The 21,060-nt window shown below is 35.7% G+C and overlaps 1 protein-coding gene across 12 annotated transcripts in view; it reads left to right on the top strand.

The window, feature by feature from the left end:
* Positions 1 to 21,060, top strand: part of LOC102980368 (transcription factor SOX-6) — a 297,561-nt gene that overhangs the window by 111,588 nt on the left and 164,913 nt on the right. For 2 of the 12 annotated variants that reach the window (XM_028500841.2, XM_028500842.2), the window contains exon 1: positions 1,133 to 2,955. The exons of the other annotated variants lie outside the window; for them this stretch is intronic. In XM_028500841.2, coding sequence (XP_028356642.1) covers positions 2,920 to 2,955 — 36 coding nt within the window. In that variant the 5' untranslated portion in view covers positions 1,133 to 2,919. Of the gene's footprint in view, positions 1 to 1,132; positions 2,956 to 21,060 lie in introns of those variants that run through there. 12 annotated transcript variants of the gene reach the window in all.

A 21,060-nucleotide genomic window follows, 5' to 3' on the forward strand; every position in this document is an offset into this window, starting at 1 on the left:
AATATCTTGTACCCTAAACCCTGTCACAGTGTCTGCTTTTAGAGAACTCAACTTGCAGTACACCATACATATGCATTAGTATTATGCTAAAGCAATTTTATCAGATCTTGCTAATACCATGGAGCCCTGCATTTTTTCCCCATGACTTTGTCTATGGCCTGAACTGTTATGAAGAAGCTGCTTAAGTGGTTTTGCTCCATGTTTTAGTACCTGCTCCCCAAATTCTGCCACTTACAAACATTTGGTAATGAAGTTTCACTTATCCCAATGTTCGGATGCATTAAGTAGATTTTCATAGGTAGAAACAGACTTATCAAAAGTCTGATTATTCCATAAGCCAATAAAAGGCAATAAAAGGGAGATTATTTTAATAGTAAATATGTATGTTACAAATTTTATTATATTTCAAATTTAATCCAAAATTCTACTTGGTCAAAAATTTAAAGGATTCCAAATTTGTATGCATAATTACCAGGTTACTAAAATCTATAGGTATAGGACTTCCCTGATGGTGCAGTGTTTAAGAATCTGCCTGCCAATGTGGAGGACACGGGTTCAAGCCCTGGTCCGGGAAGATCCATGCCGCAGAGCAACTTAGCCCGTGCACCGCAACTACTGAGCAGAGCCTACGAGCCACAACTACCAAGTCTGTGTGTCACAATTACTGAAGCCCGTGTGCCTGGAGTCCGTGCTCCGCAACAAGAGAAGTCACGGCAATGAGAAGCCCTCGCACTGCAACGAAGAGTAGCCTGTGCTCGCGGCGACTAGAGAAAGCCCATGGGCAGCAACGAAGACCCAATGCAGCCAAAAAAAGAAAAAAAGCAGTCATTAAAAAAATAAAAAAATAAAAATAAAATAAAATCTATAGGTATATATTTTAGATCTTATATTACTCAGAATACTGCATGAAGGTCTTTTTGCCTTATTTTTTCTATCAGGTTACAAGTTCACATCACCTAATATTTCTCTATCAAATTCTCTTCTGATACTATAAGGCCTAATAAAAAATTTAAAAGGAAGGAAGCAAAATATTTTTTTCAGTGAACACCCCAATTTCTTCACATAACTGCTTTGGGTAGTTGTATGAAAATGTTGAAAAAAGATAGATGGAAAATATAACAAATATGAGAAACAGTAATATTTATCATAAAGTCCTAAATCTTTAATGAGCTTAACTTTAGCATTTATACTAAAAATTATTTTTGTCTGAATTAGAGAAGTGATAGGAGAATAGGATTTAGTCACAGCTAAGAACTATCAGTAATTTTGGATAAGGAATTAGTATTAGATAATTTTGGCTAATATAAGTAGCACTAATAAAATGATCTGATGAATGCCTACTCTTAGAGGTGTAGACTTCTGTAGCGTTTTTGGTAGATTGTTTCAGGCATAAAGTGAGCTTCTGGGGACTATGTGCACTGTCTTTCTCCTGTGAGTGATACACTTACTTCATGTTTTGTGCCCTTTTTTTAAGTGCAAGGTATAAAAAGACTTGATGCCAAATGATGCTAGGCATAATTTCCCCTATAGAGGATCATGTCCTACCATGCATTCCATCATACCAGTAACTTTCTCTGATTTCAGTGAGTCCATAGAAACTGATGCTAGAATATTTAATTTCTCCTCTCTCTTTACTATCCTTGACACTGCTCCCTGTTATCTTTCTTTTTATTTTCTCATTTTCTTACAATAAGAGCATAAAAAGGACAGTGGGAGAGTAGTCTGGGAAGACTGAAGTAAGTGGACTTGACAGTGAAAGCTCCCATCACAGGGAGAGTTATAAATGTAAAAAAAGAAAAAGTTGCAAATTGTAATGTGTTTACCTAACCTTAATTAACTGCTTGTTCAAGCTATTTTTAAGAAAAATATATTAATTTGAGGCTTAAGTTAAGGGAAAAGACATTAAAGAAAAGAGGTGGCAAATATTCAAAAACAAAGTTTCAAAGTCTGTCTCTGCTATCTATTTGGCATGTGATCTTAGTCAAATCATTTAACCTTTTGAGCCTTTTCTGTAAACAGATGATCACACACATGCACACGCACACACACACACACACACATACACACACCCATATCTCCAGCTTCATGGGACTGTTGTGAGAATTGGTAGAGTGAATCTATAGAGAAATACTCTGGCAACTGTAAATTGCTAAAGGACATAGTGTTAAGAATAATGATGAGTAAGTTTATATGGAGCAAAATAATTTTATATCAATACTCATATCACATTCACCAAGATCTTTTTCTGAGATTTCTAAAAGAACCCCCAGGAAAGCAACAAGCAGGCAAGAAATACTCTTTCATCACTCCTAGACACCCTACCCACAATTTCTCCATTTTGCCTGGATATCCCCTCTCAACACACATACATACACACATATGTCATATATTTTTCCTGCCAAAAATATAAAGAAATAGCAAATTCCTCATAATGTTGTTTATACGTAAATTATAGTTGAGATGAAAATAAATTGCGACTCAGGAGATATGGGAAAAGAAATAATTGCCCATGAGATTTACTTATTTGTTTGTTCTTTCTATGATACATTTGGTGCCAAAGAAGGGCACAATGTCTTACAAGTTTAATTCATTCTGAACCAAACAGAGCAAGACAACACCTGGGTGTCATACACTATGAAAGCTATAAGAACGTGATACACATACCAAGGGGTATAGTGAGTTTTTGTGATGTTGGCTTTAAGAAAGTAGAAAAATTAGAAATAAGTGGAGATTTGGGTAGATCTGGTGATACAGTGTCTAGATGCATTGAAAGCATCCAAGTAAGAAGAGATATATTTAAATTCAGGAAGGAGCTGTATTAATTCAACAATTTTTGAATTGAATGAATTTAATAAACTTTATTTATTAAATTTCTTCTACTCTTTGGGCATGATCTGAGGACCAAGAATATAAAGAAGAATGACACATTACTTACCTTTGGGAGTTCACAATCTAGTAAGTGACAATAATGTACTGTGCTAAATGTTAAAGATGTATTCGTTGACTACCACAGGGGTGCAGAGAAGAGGCATGTAATCTAAATTGATAGGTCAAGAGAGGTTTGCTCAAAGAAGTGACATGTGAGTTGGTTCCGAATTTTTAAGTAGAAGTAAGAATGAACCAAAATGGGAGGTTTCCATACAGAGAGAAGAATCTGTACAAAGGTTCACAAGGATGAAGAACACTGCATGTTGGGGAACTGCAAATAAATTAGTTACTCAGACAGGCTTGTAATGCACAAATGCAGGTGTGGCAAAATGAAGCTGGGTTGGAACTGTGCACCAGATCTTGAAGGACCTTGTATAACAAATTAAGAGCAATCATTTAAAGAATTTAAGGAAGGAAATGAAATGACATTTACATTTCAGAAAAATCACTCTGACGGCAGCAGTGGAGAACAGTTTTGAGGAGACTGAAAGTAGAGTCAAAGAGAACATTTAAGAACATTTATCCAAAGAATAAATGACAGGATCTGAGCTATGGCAGTAGCAGGGGGAATAGAGATGAGAAGATGGATGTGAGTGGGGCTGAGGAAATAAAATCTATAGGATTAGTGATTGATTGGATGTAGGAGAAGAAATTTAAACGAATCCTCATCCTTTTACACTGACAGAGTTGAGAGCTCTGTTCAATAGGATTGGTATTTATTTAATTCCACAAATATTTTGGGGACACATACTATATAATAGGCACTGTTTCAAGCATTGATAATATAGCAGTGAACAAAACTGGCAAAGTTTGGGGGGTTAGAGATTGTAAAGCAATGAATAGGTAAGTGGTAAATTCTATGGAGAAAATGTGTGTTACTTAACACAATAATTCCCTGTTTGCCGTTGAGAAAATGGAGGTTTAAGAATGGTCAAGAAACTTGCCCAAGGTATATACACTTACCTAGTGTTTACTATATGTTGGATACTATTTTAAGGCTCTAGATACATTAACTCATTGTACCCTCAAAATAACCCTATGAGGTCGATAATGTTATCCCCATTTATAAATGAGAAAAGTGAGGCAGATAGGTTGAGCAATTTGCTGAAGGTCATACATTTAATAAGAACTGGGATTTAAACTTAGTCTGGCTGTAGAATCTGTGCTCTTAAACACAGTGTGCACTGCCTCTGTCTTTGTGAAGCTAGAGCTCTAGCTCTACATCTCTCAGAGCAGAATTTTTTTTTTCATTTGGAGTATTGAACAATTGATTTTTTAATTGAAGTATAGTTGATTTACAGTGTTGTGTTAGTTTCAGGTATACAGCAAAGTGATTCAGTTATATATATGTGTATGTATATACTTTTTTCAGATTCTTTTCCATTACAGGTTATTACAAGATACTGAATGTAGTTCCCTGTCCTTGTTGTTTACCTATTTTATACATAGTAGTGTGTATCTGTTAATCCCAAGCTCCTAATTTATCCCTCCCCACCTTCCCTTTTGGTAACCGTAACTTTGTTTCCTATGTCTGTGCATCTGTTTCTGTTTTGTAAATAATTTCATTTGTATCAGAGCAGAATTTTTGATTGAGAGACCTATAGACTCATTTGTCAAATTGGGAATTGGACACAGAAACAGATTAGCCTAGGAAATAATTTCAGAGGGGAAAAAAATAAGTTTTTCCTTTTTTTTTTTTGGACAATCAGTGTAACTCATACTCCACAGGTAAGAGGGTAATTCAAGAACCACATACAGAAAAGAAGGAGCAATAGTCTCAAAATGGGAATTTACCAGGTTCACAACTTGTAAATTAGGAATGCATGAATAAGAACTAAAATATGTGCAGCTCAAACTGGCCCACTACAAATATTTGAACACTCCCTGAAAGACTGGTTGCCCAGGAAATGCCTGGTTACAAATTCAAGGTGCAGATTTATCAAGGTAGATAGGTACCTTGTGTGCTAGTCTGTGGCTGTTTATGCAAAGTTATATGTGGAGAAATGGGGACAGGAAAATTTGATGTGTATATCACTAGAATTCTTTTGTCTTTATCTAAAGCTGCTTTGCATATTTTTCATGGGCAAATATTAAGTGACTTTGAAAAATCATTAAACTATGGTTGAATGATTCAGAAGACCATTGTACTTAATTTAATTAAGAGTTAGGTGATTAGAAAAGTCTGATTAAGGGATGAACAAGAGTCACTTAAAAGGTAAAATGGGGGCACCAGAGAGAAGCATCAATAGTTCATTTCTTAAGTTCCATACAATTTAAAGCAAAACTCTCTAGGACAGTAAAAAGATGTTGCACAAGGATATGTAGCATAAAGGGGGAATTACACAAGAGATTGGTGAGCTTTTTGTAATTTACTGCAGCATGTTCACTGTGGGGAGTATTCTTATTCTATTGTGATGATTGTTAGCAAATGCTTCCTCCTTTTATTTTTCCATTTATACTTTTCAATTGTACTTCTTAGTTTAATTTTTTCATGTAGTATTTGTAAACTCCACTTAGGATCTTTTTTTTTTTTTTTGCGGTACGCGGGCCTCTCACTGTTGTGGCCTCTCCCGTTGCGGAGCACAGGCTCCGGACGCGCAGGCTCAGCAGCCATGGCTCATGGGCCCAGCTGCTCTGCGGCATGTGGGATCTTCCCGGACCGGGGGCACAAACCAGTGTCCCCTGCATCGGCAGGCGGATTCTCAACCACTGCGCCACCAGGGAAGCCCTCCACTTAGGATCTTGATTACAGTATAGTTCTTTGATAATATTAAGTAAGATATGTGATGTATGTTCATTGTTGGTCTCAGGCTATCTTCGCTATGAATTGCATTTGTCCAACATCAAAATATAGAAAACAGATAACAAGGCTTTTGGTAGTATTCAGTCACAACAACAAAGATGGGAATGTGATCTGAGCCAAGACGAATAAATTTCAGTCTTTCTTCACTTTGACATTCCTTTTTAATGTTGGGTAACATTACCCAAAGGTTTCGGTATAGTACCATACTTCGTTATCAGAAAAGTAGAACTTAGAATGATGCTTGATTTAGGATTAATTGGTGATATTATGTGAACTTCTGTAGAGAAAGAAGTTGAACTCTATTATATTTCACTTTGGGATTTTGCATTTTGTCTTTTCAAAATATGTAGATTTTACTTAGCATCTTGTCAGAAGTGTGCAAGCCAGAAAGCTTATTTACATCTTGTTAACACTGTTTGAGTTTAGGGCCACATATCTGCCTTACTAGCCTCTTCACTTCTGTAGGCATTTTGGCAGAAGCGGCAACTGGAAGATTTAAGCATGTTTTGGGCAGGAGACCAGAGGGCTATAGTCATTACTGCTGATTGTACTCTCTGAGACACAATGAGATGGGTAGAGTTCTGATGGGCCCAGTGAGTTGCAGGTTCAGATGTGTTCAGTTTCTCATATTGTTTTTAGTGTCCAGTGGGATGGTTTCATATTCTCTTTAGGGTGATCCGTTAAGATATTTACTTTGTCTAGTCAGTCCTATCAAAGGTAGTTTACCTTTTTGTTCACAGGGTTAGAAAAACTTACTCTATGTTTCCCTATTTCTTCTTTGTAGGGTAACACATTGCCAAACAAATTTGGCACAAAATCTTTCCCTTTCCTGAGACTGTGACTTTTATCAAGAATATCTTAGTATGTCTGTTTACAGTAGTAGCCTGTATTAATGAGGACAGATTTACATTTACATTTACATTCTTTACATTTAAATACACACACATTCCAGGGCTTCCCTGGTGGTGCAGTGGTTAAGAATCGCCTGCCAGTGCAGGGGACATGGGTTCGAGCCCTGGTCCAGGAAGATCCCGCATATCGCAGAGCAGCTAAGCCTCTACGCCACAACTACGGAAGCCCGCGCACCTAGAGCTTGTGCTCTGCAACAAGAGAAGCCACTGCAATGAGAAGCCTGCGCACCGCAACGAAGAGTAGCCCCCACTCGCCACAACTAGAGAAAGCCCACGTGCAGCAGCAAAGATCCAGCACAGCCAAAAATAAATAAATAAATTTATATATATATAAAAAACACACACACATTCCAAAGAAAACGATAGTTAGTAATTTTTTTTTGGTTTTATTTCTGTAACTTATTGAAGGTCCAGTGTCAAATTCCATGTCTGTGTTAGGATACCTTTTTATTTGTTTGTGAAGTAAGCATCTGTATTTCAGTGATCTCTAGCCAACCTTGGGTTCTCCAGATACTGAACAGAGCTGTCTGTGGGTGGGGTCAAACCCGTCTGAGACTTCTGACCATTGAAAATGAAGAAAAACATTTGTGGTAAGAAACAACAGCACATGCTTGACCTCCAAAGCACACACATCTATAAATGGATAAAAATGACTATTTAAGGTTGCTTCGAAAAAGAACCACTGTGTCTACAAAGAAAGAAACCCTAATTCAATGTTTGAAAAAGCAAACTATGTGTGGGTGAAAGAACATGTTTTTGTTAAAAACATCTGTGGTGTTCCCTATGATGTATTTGATCCTGGTGGTAAATCAACAAAGTTAAGTATTACAGACAAAATTGACTTTTGACAGCCTATTATGTGATAAATAAGGTTAATTCAATCCAAAAGATCTCAGGGCTACTTTTAAACTGGTGTTATTTTGACTAATTGCCAGATATACAAAATAAAGTCCTCACCCCAAAATTGAAGACATTGCTTGAATTTGTTATCCAGCAGTTGCAATTGGTTGTATATATCTTCTTTGTACCCTCATTTTTATTACTATCTTACCACTGTGTTTCCTAGAGGTGGTCTCCTTACTGTCGTAAGATAATTGCTACCAGGACTAATTTTATAGGACTGAATTTTTCAACTTGCCATATTTTTACATACTTGTACTTATAGGCATGATTTATAGATCAGTGAAGATCTCAGAGGTTCCATAACCAATTTTATGAGTGTATTTTCTCTCCAAATACTGAAATGATAAATTATGGGGTGAAGTCCCCCAAATAAAATGTAAAATTCACAGATATAAATAATTAGGCATGAAAATTTATCTCTGAATAAATCGAGTTGATGAGATTAACTGAAGGCAACAGTAAAACAGGGTGTTTTCCACTGTCTACAGGGATTTTATCAAAGAAGCTAAGTTATGTCAAAAACAGTGGGTGGTATGATTTATTAGGTGATGAATTTTAAAAGTAGTGTCCAGATGTAAATAGTGAAATCATTCAAAGTATTACTCAGCAGCTGCAAGAGCGATAGGAAAGGCTGACAGGACAAATTTAGTCATTTCTTAATCACTTTCGTTAGGCACTATTGTCAGCTCTAAGAGGCAAATTTTCATCTTGATTTAAACCCATAATGCTAATAGTTGAAACCTAGAAATTCTCAAAATCATTTGCTTGCAAAACACCTTTTAGATCATCTTAGATGTTTTGTGACCTGATGTCATAAAAATATGCACAAAATATATTGCATATGTCATCAAAGAAAATTTTTCATCCCCTATTTGTGTTACAAAGAAGATATTATTTACTGTAAGATCCAAAAGTATTAATTAGCTGCCTTTGGTTTAAATAAAATTGATTGTTAAGGCAGAAAATAGAGGATAATACGAGTCCTATTCTGCTGTAGCCTCCAAATAAAAGAAGCAGTGACCCAACTCATTAGCCCTTTGATTTAATATATTGACACTTGGGTAGGAATAATTCCGTTTAGTGGCTTTTGCTTCCCGGGGATCAATTTAATTAGTTATAAAATGTGACTTCTTGTCAGGAGCTAGAAGAAATGCTGACGTTAAATAAAGTCATACGCAATTTAAACAATAAAGCTATCGATGCCTGCTTAAAAGTTAATGATGCAAAAAAAATGGCTTAATAGAGACAACCTCAGCAGTGAAAGTGATGCTAGGAAAATTAAGCTAAGTGGATGAATGAGGAATGGTGATGTTGTTGAATTGTTAAAACAAATTCATGGCTGGTCTGATGGCTGGCTAGGTTAAGTACATTATCCTTAAGCCTGGGAGACAGAACTAGTTCTAGACTCCTTGCTCAGTACTACTTCAGTGTGAGCTTCATGTGTTTATAGATTTTAGGATCCAGGAGAGGGAGGAATTGTTGTTAAGACTGCTTGGAGCAGAAAACTTCCTGAAACCAACTTCACATTTGAGAGAAGGATGAAATATTACACCTGTCCATCTTGTAGTGGCTTCCATGGAGTAGTCAGACATGAGTGCTGATTGGCCCCTAGCATCTCTGAAAAATACCACCATAGGAGCATTGCTGGTGCGAGGCCATTCCTATTTGTGTGAAAATATTTGAGATGAACTCTGGGCCTGCAGTTTGGCCTGGCAACTTTCATATTTCCCTCCTTCTGGACAGTAGTTACTGTAAAAATATTTCTTTCCAGTTTAGAGAAATGTCACCTTCTTTACCTATGTAATTAATGCCAACTCTTTTAAGGCATTCCTATAGTGAATTATTATTATTTTATGCCTCTGACTGCATCCCATACACTGGCTTTACCACGAACTTGCACAATATTTGTTAACATAAGTATGTTGAGGCTTAGGATTTAGTAACTAGATAATCTCTAAAATGCTTTCTAACTTATCAATTCAATTGTAAATTCAAAATTAACTGGTTTCTTCAGTCAGATCAATTGCTTTGGGAGTAGTATAGTCAAAACAGCCAGTTGGTTGACTAAATATACCTTGGTTTCTACTGCTATGTATACACGTACTACATTTGCCTCTCTTTTGGCATTGGCTACTACTGAGTCGTTAACACCAGTTAGCTAAATAAAAGATAACCACATTTTATTGTCAGGCAAAATTTATGTCTCATTTCTCCAGCTGTTGCCTTTCCAAGTCATTTGCTTGTTAGCTAAAGATGAGGCACACGTTTAAACTTGATGAGTTTTAAAATACCTTTTTCTAGTCAAAGGAATTGACATAAGTGTTCTATGACTAAATTTTGTAAAGCAACCAAAGAAGTGTTTTTCATTTTTCCAGCTTTGCCTCTAGTTTATCTACAGGCCCTGAAGTCAGTGGTTGCTGGGTGGGAATACAAGAGAAATGAGCTGAGCTCTGGAAAGTAAGATGGAGTGGGAATTTATGGTCTTTAGCACTCTATCAGCCTCCTATTTCTCTACTTTGTAGTGAAGCTCATACTCTCGCAGACTCTTCTGGAATGTACTGAAAAGTTTCAGTATTGAAGATCCTGGGCAAAAAGCTCACTGTTTTGGAAATCTGTTTATTGGATATTTTTTCCTGCTGGTTCAGCTGCCAAGGAAATTACAGTAGAGTCTACAGTAGACCATCAAAGTGCAGTGTATCCATCTAGGAAAATCAGTGAATAACTCACCTTTTCTGTTAACGTAAAATAACTGTGGTTGAAATTATCATAAAACATAAAAACCTGACCTTCTATTGAAATGTGTGTATTAAAATTTATTGGAGCTGAAATGATTTGGAGTTTCATTTGTTGTTCACACACTGACAGGAGGAAATATAGTAGTTAACTTTGAAAAGGGGCATTTTTGAGGAGCTGACAGAAAACTTTATCCAACAAAATAACTTTCAGCAGCCTCCTAGGGAAGAAGAAACAATTTGGAGGGAAATGAGCATGCTTATATAGTATTTGGTAAAAACATTAACAGTAGCAAACATGTAAGAACAGAGGGGAATATTGCTGAGAATAAAATCTGCGCCAGAGACAAGTTTTCCTTTGGAGTAAAGGTTATCTTTTTTTTTTTTCTTTCTTTCTTAATGTTGGGGGAAGGGCAATTAACTGAGGACAAGAGGGAAATTGTGGGGGGCTGATGTTAGATAAACTATTTTGTCTTTGTGTTGACATTATATTGGCTACAGCCTACACAGAAGGGATGCCTGGAAAAAAGTAAGGCTAGAGAGGCATTAATATTTTTTAGTGTGCGTGGGTGCGCCAGCACTAGAGGGGCCGGTGTTTTTTTAGGGCTCAGATGGCAAAGCTAAGCATTCAGCCTACGGCAGGAAAAAAGTGCCTTTTTTGTTTTCTGACTGCAGAGTCTAGGCATTCCCAGGGGAACACAATGAATGGCCCATTTTGTCCAACACGGTTTCATAGACATAGATTTCTTGTTTTTTCATAATTATTCTTGCCCGTCATTGGGTGTGCACATGACATTTGAGCGTGTTTTAAAGTCTTAACACACTCATGTGCCTGCAATAAAGTTACTCATAACAATCCCGCCTTTCTCCAGACAACAGAGCAGGGTCTGTTGTTTTCACAAGTCACAGCAGCTGGCAGGCAATTGTGAAGACAACAGCTTAATCTAGCTGGAAAATACAGGAAAAAGAGAGTATACACTAAATTTCCTTCCATATTATTTAAACAAGAATTTTTTTTTAAAATGGCTATGGGTGGTCTTAATAACTGATTGGCAGAAAGTACTTTAAATTTCCTTAGAATGTTGTCTTTAAATGTTAAGGATCTACATACAAGGTTGCATTCATCATATCTGTTAATCAACTAAAAGGCAGGCTCAGGCAGTGGTACAGAGCCACATTTCAGTGGCTATAGAAGGTATTACAGAGCATTTGTTTTTTATAATTTGCTAACAACTGGTGTTTGTATAAAAGGATGCTATAACCAAGTAGTTATGAAGCAATGATTAATCTCCTTTGAAAGGTGTGTGAAAGACTAAGAGGTGCGTGGTAATTCACATCTTAGTGCCAGGCTGAATTTCTGGTTTGCAGTCATTAGCAAGTTTTAAATTTCACGCTGAATAACAAAATTTAGGGAAGAGGAGAGTAACTTTAAAGATTTAAATCTGACCTGGAACATCAGAGTGGTAAACTGGCTGTGCTCTTCAGGGTGCTGAAGTGAACCAAGTTATTTTTTATTTCATGTGGAGGGGAGGAGATAAGAAATGTGAGAAGTACAATAAAAAGAAGGAAACTTTACTGTGTTCACCTAAGCTTTCTTCGGTGGGGGGAAGGGATTAAGCAGGACTTGGGGAAGGAAGTGGCTTAAAAAGCAAGATTGGCAGTGCTCTGCTTAACTGTTTCAAACTCCACTACCCTTTTCCCTTCAAGGAAACATTCGTGAAAGAACTTCTTTTTTCTTTTTCTTTTTTTATTCTCAGTTTTATTTATTTATTTTTGATGAGTTATAGCTTGAGCTTAGGTTTGGGCTTTTTTTTTCTTTTTTTAATTTGGATATAGTTGCTTTACAATGTTGTGCTAGTTTCTGCAGTACAGTGAAGTGAATCAGCTATATGTATACATATATCCCCTCTTTTTTGGATTTCCTTCCCATTTAGGTCACCACAGAGCATTGAGTAGAGTTCCCTGTGCTATACAGCAGGTTCTCATTACTTATCTATTTTATACATATTAGTGTATATTTGTCAGTCCCAATCTCCCAATTCATGCCACCCCTCCTTTCCCCCATTGGTGTCCATACGTTTGTTCTCTATGTCTGTGTCTCTATTTCTGCCTTGCAGACAGGTAAATTTGTACTGTTTTTCTAGATTCCACATATATGCGTTAATATACGATACTTGTTTTTCTCTTTCTGACTTACTTCACTCTGTACGACAGTCTCTAGGTCCATCCATGTCTGTACAAATGACACAATTTCGTTCCTTTTTATGGCTGAGTAATATTCCATTGTATATATGTACCACATCTTCTTTATCCATTCATCTGTCAATGGACATTTAGGTTGTTTCCATGTCCTGGCTATTGTAAATAGTGCTGCAATGAACATTGGGGTGCATGTGTCTTTTTGAATTATGGTTTTCTCTGGGCATATGCTCAGTAGTGGGATTGCTAGGTCATATGGTGATTCTATTTTTAGCTTTTTAAGGAACCTCCATACTGTTCTCCATAGTGGCTGTATCAATTTACATTCCCACCAACAGTGCAAGAGGGTTCCTTTTTCTCCACACCCTCTCCAGCATTTATTGTTTGTTTGCATTTCTCTAATAATTAGTGTTGTTGAGCATCTTTTCATGTGCCTCTTGGCCATCTGTATGTCTTCTTTGGAGAAATGTCTATTTAGGTCTTCTGCCCATTTTTTGATTGGGTTGTTTGTTTTTTTGATATTGAGCTGCATGACCTGTTTGTATATTTTGGAGATTAATCTCTTGTCTGTTGCTTCGTTTGCAAATATTTTCTGCCATTCTTAGGGTTGTCTTTTTGTCTTGTTTATGGCTTTCTTTGCTATGCAAAAGCTTTTACATTTCATTAGGTCCCATTTGTTTATTTTTGTTTTTGTTTTCATTACTCTAGGAGGTGGGTCAAAAAAGATCTTGCTGTGATTTATGTCAAAGAGTGTTCTTTCTATGTTTTCCTCTGAGAGTTTTACAGTGCCTGGTCTTACATTTAGGTCTTTAATCCATTTTGAGTTTCTCTTTGTGTATGGTGTTAGGGAGTGTTCTTGTACATATAGCTGTCCATTTTTCCCAGCACCACATGAAAGAACTTCTTGTGGACTCTTGAAAGATATCTAGGTGACATGAAAGTATTTGGTTTCTAAGACACTATGGTTTTATTCATATTTTATTGGGAAGGATGAAGCAATTAGGGCTAGCAACTTTACTAAATAACTCATCACCTTTTTAGGTACTCACAGTACCTGAATAACTATAATCTAATTTAATTTTCATTCTTAATGTGGAACTACTGTTTCCTCATGAGAGTGTTTTTAAATGGAAATCTAAGTGAGAAATCCAAATGCTACTTGCAACCATAGGATGACCTTCACTGTCTTCTCTCTCTCATAGGCTGAGCATGAAGAGATATTTTTTTCCTAATACTTACTGAGCACCTGTTCTAATCTTCCTTAAATTTCTTTTTTAAAAACATTTTTAAAAATTGTCTCTCCTTTATTTCCCACATTTCTTCCCTATTCTTGGAAGAACATAGCACTGAAGGCCCCATAGCCAGGTTCTTGGGTATCAAGATCTAGTGCAAAAGTTAATCCTTTTGTTGTCTGCCCTGGTATTCATCCTGCTAGCTTTAATACCAAAGCATAATTAATTATATACATACCTTTATTTTAGTGCTTACCATCTAAGCTTAACAATTTGATAATAGTTGTCATTTATGGTCTTATCTGCTGAGCACCAAATCAGTTTCTTTATGTGTATTTTCATTAATCTTTGTAAAGATGCAACAGTGTAGATTTTATCATCACCATTTGACAGATGAGGAAACTAAGGTTACACATCTAGTTAGTTAGAGTCAGGTATCAAACTTAGGCCTCTGCAGCATCAAAACCTGTGATCTTTCAACTATACCATGCTGCTTCCCAGTTACATAAAAGGGAGGAAGTAGCAGTGCCTAATTAATAGGAAGTAGGGACATAAATCAAAAGATAATAGTGCTCTTTTTCCCTCTTTTCCTCCTTCTCTTTATAATTCAATCAAAGAGGTATTAGGCAGGCCCAATTGAGGAAGATAGCTGAGTTGTGTGGCAGCCTGGTGGGGACTGAGGCCCCTGTAAGAAAAGTAGTTTGTCATGGTAATAGCTCAATAAGAGTTGGGGCCAACTAGATGAAGACTACCAAATGGGTAAGTGACTTGGCAGGGTCAGGAGATTGGTTGGTAACATATAACATATAGGAAATAGAAAAAAATAAGTATATATATTTATATACACACAAATACATACATATATACAAATATGTATACATACATGTATATCTATAGACATACATATACATATGAATATATAATGGGAGCTAGGTTTTTTATTTAATTAAAAGTTTTAAATTAAGGTATAATTTTATTTTAGTTTCAGGTACACAACAGAATAATTCAATATTTGTATATATTGCAAAATGATTACCCAATAAGTCTAGTTAACATTCGTCACCATACATATTTACAAAATTGTTTTTTCTTGTGCTGAGAACTTTTAAAGTTTACTCTCTTAGCAGCTTTCAAATATGCAATGCAGCATTATTGACTATAGTCACCATGCTGTACACTGTATCCCCAGGACTTACTTATTTTATAACTGGAAGTTTGTACCTTTTGACCTTTTTCACCCATTTTGACCACTCCCCAACTCCCGCCTCTGGCAACCGCCAGTCTGTTCTCTGTATCTATGAGCTTGAGCTTTTTTTCCCCCCCAAGATTCCACAGATAAGTGAGATCATATGGTATTTGTCTTTCTCTGTCTGACTTATTTCACTTAGCATAATGCCCTCAAAGTCATTTGTATTGTTGCAAATGACAGAATTTCCTTGTTTTTTAAGATTAAATAATATCCCATTGTATATATACAAATCTTCTTTATTCATTCATTTATTCATCTACAGACACTCATTTAAGTTGTTTCCATACCTTGGCTATTGTAATTAATGCTGCAATAAACATGGGGATGCCCATATCTTTACCAGTTGGTGTTTTTGTTTTCTTCAGATAAATACCCCCAAATTGAATTGCTGGATCATATGAAAGTTCTATTTTTAAGTTTTTGAGGAACTCCCATACTGTTGACCCCCATACTGTTTTCCATAGTGGCTGCACCAATTTATATTCCCACCAATTGTGCACAAGGGTGAGACATTCTCATTAACACTTATTTCTTGTCTTTTTGATAATAACCATTCTAACATGTGTGAGGAGACACCTCATTGTGGTTTTGATTTGCATTTCCCTGATGATTAGTGATATTGAGCACATTTTCTTGTACGTGTTGGCTATCTCCATGTCTTCTTTGGAAAATATCTGTTCAGATCCTCTACCCATTTTTAAGTTACATTTTTTTTTTTTTTGCTGTTGAATTATATGAGTTTTTAAAAATATATATTTTGATTTTATCTCTTTATCAGATATGTGACTTGAAAATATTTCCTCCTGTTAGGTAGGTTGCCTTTTCATTTTGTTGATGGTTTCCTTTGCTGTGCAGTGCAGAAGCTTTTTTAGTTTGATGTAGTCCCACTTGTTTATTTTTTCTTTTGTTGCCTTTGCTTTTGGTGTCAAATTCAAAAAGTTATTGCCAAGACTGATGTCACTGAGCTTACCACCTATGTTTTCTTCTAGTAGTTTTATGGTTTTAGGTCTTACTTTCAAGCCTTTAATCTATTTTGAGTTAATATTTGTGTATGGTGTAAGACAGTAGTCCAGTTTCATTCTTCTGCATGTGGCTGTCCAGTTTTCCCAACACCATTTATTGAAGAGACTGTCCTTTCTCCATTGTATAATCTTGACTCCTTTGTCAGAAATTAATTGACCATATGTGTGTGGGTTTATTTCTGGGCTGTTTATTGTGTTCCATTGATCTGTGTGTTTGTTTTTATGCCAGTAACATACTGTTTTGGTCACTATAGCTTTGCAATATAGTTTTAAATCAGTGAGTGTGATGCCTCTAAGTTTGTTCTTCTTTCTCAAGATTGCTTTGGCTATTCAGGGTCTTTTGTGGTTCCATACAAATTTTAAGATTGTTTGTTCTATTTCTGTGAAAAATGCCAGTGGAATTTTGATAGGGATTTAAATATTTTTAGAAGAGAGAGTTAAAAATACACTTAAGAGGAAGACAAGAATAAACTCTGTGGTGCTGGATTGGAATTGGAAGTTATTAATGTGATTTCATGGTTTTATATGTGTCTATCTCAATATCTACATATAGGTATATCTAGATATAGCTAGAAGTGAATATTAGCATAAATGTGTTTATCTGTGTAATATATACATAAATATATTTCTAAGGTCTACTGAGAGGACCTAGGAGCAAAGTACACCCCAGTGGTAATGAGTACACTTTGCACCCAGATCTTGACTTCTAAATACATTCTCCTGGTCTGGAGCAGGAAAAATACAGGATAAGTCTGGACTGTCTTATTGTTCCAGAAAGTGAAAAAGGACTTAAAAGAATTATAGGGGCATAACAAAATCCAGCCTTGAAGGGGCAACCTGTGTCCATATCTGGCATGTGGTAAAAATAAAAACAAAAAAATAAGAATGGATTTATTACATTTAACACAGTAAGAATCCACAGGTCCATACTGATATATATATATATATATATATATATATATATATATATATATATAATAAGTGAAAGAGGGAAGAGAAAGCTTTTTGTTACAGTAGAGTGCCAACTAACAAATGTACAAGAAATTGTTGAAAGAAAATCACCCCTTGGCCACCATCATAGCAATAATGAATTCAGAAGAAACATGAAGAGATGTTAAACTGTTGAATGAGAGTTGGATGAGGCATAGAATGTTTATATAGTCTCAGAGTGTCTGCTGCACAATACTTAGGAAAATGAAGAGGGAAAAGTTTAAAGTATAGTGGGAAACCTGACAGATAACCACATTACTCAGGTGACATTAACAATGATGGGAAAAATTGATATCATAAGCTACCTGATGGGATGCAGTGAGAAGAGCATAGCATCACTTCTGTGATATTTCTGCCAAAAATGCCTAATTTGAATTAAATCATAAAGAAACATCAGAAAAAAAACCAATTTAGGGACAGTCTACAAAATAACTCTCTTGAAATCTTTAATATTGTTAGTGTTGTAAAGGTCAATGAGGAACTGAATAACTCTTCCAGATTGAAGGAGACTGAAGAGGCATGACAACACATGATCCTGACCTGCATTTTATTGCTATGAAGGATATACTGGGACAGTTGGCAAAACTTCAGTAGGGTCTTTGAAGGGTATATTTCAGTTCTTTGCAATGTTCCTGAATCTTTTCTATAAATATGAAATTATTTCAAAATAAAAAAATAGAATACTTAAAATACAAAAAAAAAAGAATTAACTTTGATTCAAAGAGTTTAAGAACAGAAAGTGTTAGTCACTATGATAGTTGGCTAAGAATTGTGATCTCACTGTTACTTAGAAGTTTCTTACAAGGAATGCTTAAAAAGAACACATTATTGATCCATTTTTATGCCCTCTTCAGTTGCATTTGAATGAATTAGGCTTCATGTTTGGAGGAACCCTGTAAATGATTAAATATTTGGGTCTAGGCCATGGTTACTGGTGCTCCTAAAATTTTTTAAATCAATTTGTTCTTTTCATCTTCTGAGATCCAGAAATGTCACTGTTGATGTGATTTCAGTGTTGATGAAATAAACTTCTAATAGTATCCTGCCAAGAGATTCATCATCAAGAGATGAACATAGCATACTCGTGCATTCTAATAGAATATTGAGGTTGGAAGAAATAACTGATTCATTATTTCCATTTTTGACCAAAAAAAAATGACCATGTAATGTCCAACCATGATGGAGCCAGATTTAAACTTGGATCAACAATTGGATCGTTTCAAATTTTAGAAAGTTAGAAAAACATTAATGACCACAGGAAAATTCCGTTTAGTGGTAGTTGCTTGGCTGATTAAATCTTAATCTCCCTTAATGCTGAAAGGCACTTTGGTAAGAAGGCATCAGAATCACTTGATTTTTAATCCTCGCTTTGTCGATTTGATAACTCTGTGGGCTTAAACTTTCTGAACCAATAAAAAGGCATAATATCTTACTGAACTGTGTTGTTGTGTGGATTACTTGAGATAAAGTGTGAAAGTATCTAGCATGTATTTTCTGGAATGCGATAGGTCTTCAAGAAGTCCCAAGTCTCATTTCTTAGCTTCTTTATTCCTAGAAACAATGCTGTATGTAGGCCGAAGATGAAGCCTCAAGTAAAACATTTCCTGGTTTACAGATAGGTATCTATAGTAAATGTAGAGGAAATAATGTACATTTGTATAGTAGTAATTCATATTTTTCAGATAATTTCCACAACTGCTTAAATAGTTTTCACCTTGATTCCTTAAAGTAAGCAGTAGAAATATTATTCTCTCATTTTTATACAAGAAAATTGAGATTTACTGGCTCAAAAGTAAGATAATAGAAGAACCAGTATTTTAGCCTAGTCTTTTAACATCTAAGCAATGGACTTTTTATTATTCAGTATTTCTTAACCTTTTAAAACCCATGTGCCCTCTGGATAAAAGAAAATAACTTCATACAATTCTTTAATGTTTTATAAATTTTCAATTAGGTTAATATTATGACACAAGAAAAGTATTTTTATCTTCCAAGATACATACTTTAAATATTTGTGAGTTTTTTCTAGGCCGTGTGACAGTGAGAGCACAAGGTCAGTCACTTCCAAAATGAGCCACATTTCCCTGCTTTGTTTTCCTTATTGTAGATACAGTAAAACTGGAATCACAAATATATGTTGATGAAATACTGTTTATGGCATGCAGAGCCTGTGCACTTATATATACTATTTCAAACTTTATACACCCTCTCTAATAGATTTTCAAGGCTCTCCTTACTTCCTTCTCATTTCCCCACAATGTGGCCCAAGGTACCGACCTTGAAAATCTCTACATCATGAGGCACATTGGTTAAGAGTAGGACTCTGGAACAAGACTGCCTGTACCCTCCACTTATTAGCAGCCTGAACTTGAGGCAAGCTACTGAGCTTCTCTGTGCCTCACCTGTAAAACAGAGAAACTAACAGTACTTACCTCATGAAGGGGTTCTAAGAACTAAATGAGTTCCTGCATGTAAAGCACTTAGAAGAGTGCCTGGCACATTGCAAGTGATATATCAGTGTTGCCACTATTATTAGCAGTAGTTATTATTAGTATCACCCATGCAATTACCATAGTGGCTTAAAGCAATATAATAACATGGTAATATTGTTATAATGTCATGAGAATCAAGTTAGATTAACATCTGTCATTAGGTCTTCTTTGGTATGTATCTCTAATTTTTGTGCCTGATAAAATAATTCACAATCTCTGCTATTAACCTTCCTTAGATATTTCTGTGAAATATTGCTCTTCCTTTTTTGCAAGATCCTTCTTTAATTTTTCTTCTTATAAACCTTTATAGGATAAGATAAACCCAGCTGTGTACCTCAGAGCTTTTTCTCCCATTTACTCTTCACAAATGTGCTTTGGCAATTCTCAAGTCATATGTACACCACCACCCCAAAGCTTATCCTGGGGCAGGGTCACTGTTTCACTCAAGGCATAATGAATCTCCAAGAAGAAAGAACATGGGTAATGAAGAACGCATACACACACACAGACACACACAGACACACACACACACGATTCTGAAATGTTCTCCAAAAGGAGGTGCGCCTCTTTGTTTAAGAGATCACTATACTGGTTTGAAATGATCAAATTTAAATTCAGTGGTAGTGTCTACTATGTGCTGAGGACTTTACTGAGGTAGGTATTATTATTGCTGTTTTACTGAGGAGGGAAGTAAAGTTAAGCAATTTGTTGACGTTACTGACTCTGATCTAGATCTTTTAGCATTAATTCACTTATTCCAAGTCTTACTCTACCATAAATACAACTGATTCTGAATGAAATGATGCACTTTTCATGATTTTTTTTGTTGCAATAAAACTTTTAGAAATGATTGAAATTTATCTACTCTTGCTTCTTCTATCCACATGCCATTTTGGGAGATCAGCTCCTGAGACTAAGGAATAGGCTGCTTGGATTTACAGTGCTTGGTGAATTTGGGTGACCTTGTGGTATAAGTTGCTTTTCTTTCCAAGCTAAGAGTAGGTGGGACAATGCTGTCATTTTAACAAGTTAATGTGAATGAAACAACAACAACAAAAAAACTCCAGGCAACCTGATAGCTCAGGGGGTCTACAGTGTGAGCCCAGACTTCCCAGCAGTACCCTTTTTCTGTTTAATGCTAAAGTAGAATTTTCCTTTTCTCAAGGATGTTGTTAATACCTTTTACCTGCAAAGGAAAGCCCCTTATCATTTTGGAAAGAATATGGGCTGAAGATACAGGTTTGAATTCTGGCTCTGCAACTTACTAGCTATAGTGTTACTAGCTATAGTGTTGGGTACATTATTTAATATTCCTTAATCTTAGTTATCACATCTGTAAAATAGGAAATTAATGCCTACTTCATAGGAGAGTTTAAAAATTTTCCACTTTTGAAAATTATTTTTATCCTCCTTTATTGATGTATAAATTACATACAATAAATTTTTTGTTGTTGTTGCAAATTTCTCATGCAAATACAACAAACCTGCAAACCACGGAGTGAGGTGGTAGGTCCCACCGTCCCCTTCTCTTGTTCATTTTTTTTTTTAACATCTTTATTGGAGTATAATTGCTTTACAATGGTGTGTTAGTTTCTGCTT

Source organism: Physeter macrocephalus, chromosome 16 (assembly GCF_002837175.3).
Source record: "Physeter macrocephalus isolate SW-GA chromosome 16, ASM283717v5, whole genome shotgun sequence".
In the NCBI taxonomy this organism is placed as follows: Eukaryota; Metazoa; Chordata; class Mammalia; order Artiodactyla; family Physeteridae; genus Physeter; species Physeter macrocephalus.